This window comes from Orussus abietinus, unplaced genomic scaffold (genome assembly GCF_000612105.2).
Source record: "Orussus abietinus isolate OABI.00-Male unplaced genomic scaffold, Oabi_2.0 scaffold838, whole genome shotgun sequence".
In the NCBI taxonomy this organism is placed as follows: domain Eukaryota; kingdom Metazoa; phylum Arthropoda; class Insecta; order Hymenoptera; family Orussidae; genus Orussus; species Orussus abietinus.
Genome location: NW_019394991.1, coordinates 15,220 through 23,247, shown reverse-complemented (window position 1 = coordinate 23,247; position 8,028 = coordinate 15,220). Strand labels below are relative to the sequence as shown.

General features: G+C 39.8%; 1 protein-coding gene across 1 annotated transcript; it reads left to right on the top strand.

Annotated features, from left to right (window-relative positions):
• The first annotated feature begins 221 nt into the window (after positions 1-221).
• Positions 222-3,735, top strand: LOC105698465 (membrane metallo-endopeptidase-like 1). The gene is made up of 13 exons (XM_023433583.1): positions 222-361; positions 443-576; positions 642-803; positions 1,005-1,085; positions 1,160-1,365; positions 1,675-1,872; positions 2,014-2,127; positions 2,192-2,333; positions 2,402-2,519; positions 2,641-2,731; positions 2,924-3,100; positions 3,189-3,295; positions 3,373-3,735. Exons 1-13 carry the CDS (start codon positions 297-299, stop codon positions 3,434-3,436), a joined length of 1,659 nt encoding a protein of 552 aa, XP_023289351.1. The 5' UTR covers positions 222-296; the 3' UTR covers positions 3,437-3,735.
• Positions 3,736-8,028: the final 4,293 nt, after the last annotated feature.

Here is an 8,028-nt window from a genome sequence, read left to right as displayed (position 1 = left end):
AAATATATGAATAAGTAGTACAAAGGATGTTGCTTATTTATGTAAGATTATCGCATGCGTGTGTCACGATGTAGTAGATTGTGATGGCCGAATGAGTTTTTCAGTTTCCAGTTAATCACGACTTCTTCATTAAAGCCCTTATCGCGACTGTCGTTAATACTTAAAGCACGACTCCGCCTGCATTTAAAATAAAAACGTAAACAAATCTCAGCATACAACCGTACAAATAATTATGAAAAAGTTTCGTGTCCCGAAGTAGGAAGTACAGAAAAGAATATATGTAAGAATATACAGTAATGGAGTCGGTTTTCTTTATTATCTGGAAGGACATGAGGACTTGTATATTCGTTTTCATTTTCTTGTATGTATCTACACTCAAGGTACAAATTAAATTCAGTGACATCTTAACTATTCATCTTAATAATTCTTCAATGATTTTCAGAACATATTTAATCCTACTGGTAGCGGCACAAAGTAAACGACCTGCATTTCAACAATTACATAAAGAAAAAATTAAAAAGCCTAACATTTCAAAAAACATTTCCATCTGCGATCAGCAGGCCTGCTGGAAGCTCGGTAAACTAAACTGATTTGCGGTCTACCTATCAATTTCATTTAAATTTGCACCTGATTTTCATTAGGGCAAGATATCAAGCAAAGTATGAACCGCAAAGTGAACCCCTGCGATAATTTTTATGAATTTGTTTGCGGAAATTGGAAAAATAGGTTTCCTGATATCGCAACGAAACCTTTCTTCAATCGAATCGAAAGAGCCAAGAATGCCATAAATTTACAGCTCAAAGGTAAAGTTTGATCCAAAAGAAATTGGCATTGAAGCTTCTGCAAATGCAGACATGCTATTGTTTTGAGAGTCTACGCAAAACGTTCAGATTTAGATACTATTAAAAATTCACACTCAGGTCCCCCTTTCAATACAGTCATATGTCTGATAAGACTAAGGAATGCGCAATACTTACAATTATAGTGATATGTTTCATTAATAGAAATTATAGAAGAACAACCGCGCAATGAAATTCGTTCCTTGAAGAAAGCCAAAGTGTGGCACAAGATGTGCATAGACGATGGTAAAGAAGTTCATATTTTTTAGATATTTCTGAAAAATAATCATTAGCAATGGCTTAATATTTTCTTTGTACAGAAACCTTGAAACGAATAGGAGTTGAACCGATTAAAACAACTCTGCAGAAGCTAAGAGGATGGCCTACTATATTTCCGCATTGGGTGTACCATGATTGGCAAGACATTAATGATTATTATACCACCTTAAGAAGCGGGTCATCATCTTTCTTTAATATACAAGCGATGTCTGACCCAGAACATGAGGCTGAAAAACTGATTTTAAAGGTAAACTGTTGGAAATCATGAAACGCATACGACATGACCCCGTTTTGTTTCCTCGTGAAGACAATGACATTTCATTGTCAGTAATATAAATCTACGTCTTTTGAAATAAATTTCTAACGCAGTTCTCGGAAGTTTTTCATATTTAGGAAATTTTAACGACTTCTTTCATTTCATATTCCTGATGAATTTGAATATGTGCGTTTCTTATCCTTAATTTCTAATGTTGGGGGCATTATCTTGAGTTTCTCCTCATATTGAGAAGCATCTCTAACTTTTCGGAATCTAATCGAGGAAATTAAATCTTTACAGCTGACTCCGCCGAAGTTTTTAATACCCGAGTACGTTTTATTGGATTTTACTACTCATGAACAAGAAATCGGTGCTTACGATGACTTCTTCAGAACAGTTGTGGACACTTTTCTGCAATCCAGTAATATTCACGTTGACCAAGAAGTGATAACAACAGATCTAATTGAAATGATGACCCTAGAAATGCAGCTAACTCAGGTAAATAATTAACATCGACCCTAAATTAAATTTTTTTGAATGAACACAAATGAATGATTTTCTTTCATTGTATTTTGAGTACAAAAGGTAACACGAAAATGATATAAAAGATATTTTATTAACGTTTTCGAAAATTGGCAGATTGCTAACCGCGAAAGGCCAGTAGTCTCGCACTCTCGAACAATGAGAATGACTATCATTGAATTGCAGCGACGATACGACCAGGCAAATGATAAGAACAACCCTAAAACTCAGGTGCGATGACAAACAGTATAATTGTAATATTTCATTAATTTATCTTCAATTAACTATTTGTCAGATAAACTGGCTCAACGTCTTTCAAAACGTGTTGGACCTAGTTGGCATAGTAATTGATCCATTGGAAGAAGTGTACGTGACCGATATTGATTATTTTGAAAACCTCGCTTATATTTTGAAAAACGCAACTGAACGAGCCATTGGTAAAAAGTTTGAGAAATACATTTATTTAAGGAATGAGACATTGCAAATTGCAATCTTTTTTCCGCAGTGAACCACATTCATTGGCAATTTGTTGTACGCTGGATACATTACACCACTCCGGTATTAAGAGAACTTCTTCAACAGTTCAAGAAAGAAATGTTCTCAGTCGCAAATGATGTACCGAGGTCTGAAACTCATTCAAATTGGTGATACACTGATGCTTGATTTATTTAATAAATGAGACGATTATTTATGCAGCCTTGGTCTAATTGAGCCCAATAATTTCTATGATTGATGTAATTTTAGGTGGCTGTCGTGCATTAAATCAAACCCTTATGACCGTGCAATTATATATGAATTTTTACGGAGACATGTGCCAGATGTAAACAAAGATCTGGTAAGTCTCTACATTTAATTTATTAGAAAGGATTTTGGAAAATATTAAATTAAAGGAAGTCGATGAATGTACTGGGAAAGATTGAAACAAATGGTGAGAAGAAGTGAACAATTCGCGTAGCTCACTTCGTTTCAGAATTTTTAATCACTAGAAACTACAAAGTATTTAATAATTTCATTTTATCCATTTCAGTTACTACATATACTAGCGAATGTCAGGTCTGCCTTGGACCAGCAAATATCAAATGCCGTCTGGATGGATAAACGTTCAAAAGATGCATCAAGGGCGAAATTAATGTCAATGACTGCAATGTTCGAAGGTCCTTCAATGTATCGAAATTCTATTGAAATCGATAAATTCTATGACTCGGTAAACATAACTTTCCAGCATTTATAGTTTTATCAATTTCTAATCTAAAATATTGATTTGCCTATTCTTCTCCACACTTCTTTTCCAGTTTTTAATAGCATTTGACGACTTTTTCCAAAACATAAAGAACCAAAAAAGAGATTCTTTTGCAACAACTTTAAAAATGAATGGTTTTGAACGTCTAGAAAATGAAATGTAAGTTCACGGACAATATGGAATTTAGGAAACAATAAGCGGATGTTAATCTTGAAAATGTTATTTCGATATTCTAGATGGGTGAACATGCTCGACATAAATGCCGTCTATCATCTCGTGCCGAATGTATTATGTAAGTAACTAAGTCAATATAATTTCCTGTTAAAAATCTTGCATAAAGATGCGATAAAAATTAGGATATCCATAAAGAATGAAAATTTTCTACACTCATTTTGGATCGATAGAATGCAAGAAAATGAATTTTAAGCTTCCAAGAGACGAAAGTTCAGATATGTATATAGAGAAGGTATTATTTTTGTTCCCTCGAAGTACTTAAACAAAAATTGTTACTGTCTGCCCACAGAACACTGTTACATAAATGTTAGGTAAATGTTACGTTTTCGAAGCTAACGTGTTATGTAGCATAAATGTAACGTGGAAGTTAGTTGTTTATTATTATTTCCCACTCAATAAGGTAACATGTTATGTAACATGTTATATTAATGTTATAAGTTCAGTTACCTTNTCGTATTCGAGCCGGGAGGTGCGCAACGATCGGGACATAAAGGCAGATCTTTAAAAATTTCCTGACGCGATTCGGGGCACTCTAGATCAACCTCAAATATGTACCCCGTGGAGGAAGTATCGGAAATATTCCGAATATCGAGTTCATCGAAATTTTGTTCCCACTCGAACGAGTTGAAAGGTAAAAATTGACTCATGGCGGCCCCGTACAAATTATTTACATCATAATACATTAGATACGATTCGTCCTTACTCGTATCGAAATCAGCTCCCATGTATCTGTTGTTCGCTTTCGCGTATCGGTTAGAGCACTGAGCTACGCCGCCGCGAATACCTTTCTCGATAAACAATAACATCTCCTCGTCATCGAGAAGTTCGAGTTCGATATCCGTACACTTTAACATAGCGTCGAAGGCTAGACCGGGTGCCGTAAAATAATGTAGAGCATCCAATTTGTACACGGAAAAACATTTGCGTCTGAAATTTTCAAAAATGTCAGCTAAGAGTAGCACATCGGTCTTCAGATACAAATCCGAATATTCACCTAAAGTTTTGATATCAAACGTTTGCCAAACGTTGCTAGCGTGTAAATAATCATTTTCAGAAATTTCATCGTTGTTTAATTTTGAGACAAATTTTCCTTTAGGAGGTAGCTGAGTTTCTTCAAGTTTCTCCCAACTGTCGATGTATTCATAGGGAAAAACACCCTTTCTAGTCAAACATTCAAATTCCTGTACGCTGTTACAGTGTTTACGCGTAATTAATTTCTCGGAATCGTCCAGATAAGATGATAATTTTTCGATACTACTGGCCATGAACCGGAACTGTTCTGCGACACTAAACCAACTCGCGATTGTCAATCAATCCCCGAGGGTCGTAAATCCTCGGGCTGGGGAAGACGGGCTCGAATAGTGTTTTGCTGAAGAGGGAATTAACCGCCAGCAGTTGGTTTCGCGTTTTGAATGAAATATTCCGGACTTTAGTGACACAACAAACTATATTTCCTTTACAGACAAGGGAAGATGCGTGAATTTACGGTGGTGGTTAGTTGGCTCGGTAACTGGACTTTTTGTACGTTGACTCGGCAACGTTTTTGATATCCGAAGTTGTCTCGGCAACTTTCGGTTGGTTGACTCGGCAACGTTTTAAGAGATCCGAAGTTGTCTCGGCAACTTTCTGATGGTATCTACGTTGACTCGGCAACGTTTTAAGAGAATCGAAGTTGTCTCGGCAACATTCTGCTGGAATCTGATTTTTACCAAATGTCTTAAAAAATATCCGAATGCATAGTTCTCCCTCCAACTCGGTGGAGGGAGGAAGTCGGACCTTGAGTCGAGCATTCTCATTGGCAGAGAAAAATTCCCGAAGGGTTTCCGCCCTCGAAGGCACCCGCGAAGCGGCCGGTCACGTAGGCCGCGGATTCGCGGAAAAAACCCTCGAGTGGCGTCTGGTCGCCAGAAGCGGGTTTCAGAATTTTTAGAAAGTTAAAAAAACTGTTCGCCAGACGTCATCTCGGACCTTCGGCGAAAATCCTCAAAAAGAGACCCTTTGAGAATGCTCGGACTCGTAAGTTTTATTGCCCCCCTTTCGAGGGTNCTGTAAAGTGGCAGTGATCTCGATGCTTGACATCCTGAGGTGTAAAGGGTTTTTTACAGATATGACAAAACGCTGCAGATTCAAATTCTTGTATCTGCGTGGTATTGAGTAGTTCCATAGGAACGACGCGATTATGGTAATATTCCAGAGATTGTGCTAATTCCCGTAGCTCGTCCATAAACCACTGTATACAGTTCTCTCCGCGATTAATTTTAAATTTCGATAACGACTCGTCAAAAGTACAATGCAGATAGCATGCGATACTATACAGGGTATGTTTCTGATACGGTATCGTGTTTGTCGATTGAGCGGTGTGGGTGACTGATTCCAACATGCATTCAATGTCGGCATATATAACGAAAGGTACGGCTTCTTGGTATTTGTGATTTGTAAATTTTAAGATTTTCTCCTTTTCGCTCGGTAAAACGACTCGGCACTTATTCATATTCATGCAATCGAGTCTATGTTTCTCGAAAGAATTCGTCGTTACAAAATGACATAGACACCGATCACACAATTTAATGTCGTGCTCATGTTTAGTAATTTGGGATCTCAGTAGACGTGACAGATTTCGGATCCATGCAAAATGAAGCACTGCATTTCTTGAATGGATTCCTGTGTCATCATCATCATCCTCAATTTTACTTTCTACCATGAGCAGATGAATCGTGGATTTATCTGAGATTTGTTTACTCAAGTAAAATGGAATTATATCACTTTTTCTACCACTTGAATCTATCCCGTAAACATTAATCGTTAATCCATTTAATTTTTCAAACTTCGGGATATCCTTTACACTCATCGGAAAATGTAGACCTTCATGTTTTAATACTGAATCGAAATGTGGGTACGTACTTACACAACTTGCGTTACTAGTGGCTGGAAAAAGGGCTGACGTAACGGCCCACAGAAAACAAAATGAGTCGTTGTTTCTAACGTTCACGACGGCTTTCCTATTTTGTATATCTTTCGGAAGTTCGACGTACGTGGATACGCCGCCACGTAACGGTATGTATTTATTAATGTTCACCATTAAATTTATAATTTCGGTTAACGACCAGCCCGACTCTCTTTCCTGGAAATCCTCGATGTCGACCAACAGTTTGCTCTTCGCGTGCTCGTCGAACCACTGCTCGATGTTCGTTGCCGGAAGAATGACTTCATTCTTCGTGTTGAAGAACTTCATCTCTTCAACTGTTTCACCGCCTTTCATCGTCTCAAATTTACAGCACAGCACAACGTTCACCTTCACGTTACTCTCCTTCTGGAGAGCGTTCCTCAGTCGAACGGTGATCAGCTTCTTCGAATCCTCCAGGAACCGTTTCAAGTCCTTGTGCTGCAGGTTGCCTATCACCCCGGTCCTTACTCTCGATTTGAACGCGGACTCCAGATCGTTCCAGCGGACTCGATCTCTTCTCCTGTGTCCTGCAACGCCATGACCCTTCTTTCGTCGTTCTTTGAATTTTTCGCCGAGCGATTTCAGTATCGAAATCGTCGTCGAGATGCGTGTCCTCTCTCCCACCGAGAGAGCACTCCTTCTCAGTATTTTATTCAATAGACGTAAATTTTGCGTCCCAAATCTGATCCATTTATCATGCTCCGTAGACGAAGATCGGTCCAGGAGACGATACGCCTCCTCCATAATTTTAATCAGCTTAGTACACTGCTTGCTATCCATTTTTTCTATCTGGAACTGTAATCGCTCGGTGAGGATTGACTCGGAACTATGGTGAGATTAAGCTCAAAGGTCAATTTATAGGTACCCTCACTTAGGTAATTTGACACTGAAACTGCAACGAAATCCGATACTTCTAAGAACCAACGAATTACGGTCGATATCTGTACCGCGAATTTTTTGATCGATGACAGCTGAAAAAAGTTCTTAGAATCGCAATCGTTCCCTTTGAAAGGTAGCGGCTACCTCCTTTAGGTAAAGGTTTCGGAAGATTCCAAAGTGCGACGTCTACGAGAGTCAACGTATTTCTGATTCTCCGAAGTCGACAAATTCGCGGAATTACGTCGCGGCCGACGAGAGCCGGCGGATTCCTGCGTCGAGGGAGATAACGGCTGTCCTCCAAGATCGACGGGAATTCTCGGAATCTCGTCGCGAGTTTTCCGCCGTTGCGGGGACCGAGGGTGCCGACGCGATTCTTGGAATCGAGCGTCGGATGGCAGAATTCGTGGAATCGAGCGGCTGACGGCAATCGAACGTTCTAGAACATTCCATACCCTTCGCGGGGGCAAGGGGGGAGGGGGGCTACGAAAACGTTACTCGAGGCGTTTCGCGGGGTTCGCGCGCGCGCATGCGATTTAGCACGGACACGCACCCTTCTACGGTGGCGCCATCCGTGGACGCTAGGATGAACTACCTCGAGCGTGGTGGAAATTCGCCGTATTCCGGTAAAATTCCAAGAATTCCCGGCAAATTCTCGGAAATCGAGGTTCGACGATGGGCCCGATGACGTCATCTCACGCTCGACGACGGGCGGTTAGCATGGACGAGAACCGTCGAGGGCTCTCGAGGTGTCGGTAACATATCGGTGCAGGAATCTGTATCCAGAACCGCTACTGTTATACTACTGACCGCCGAATGCCGGACCCGCGGGGGCAGG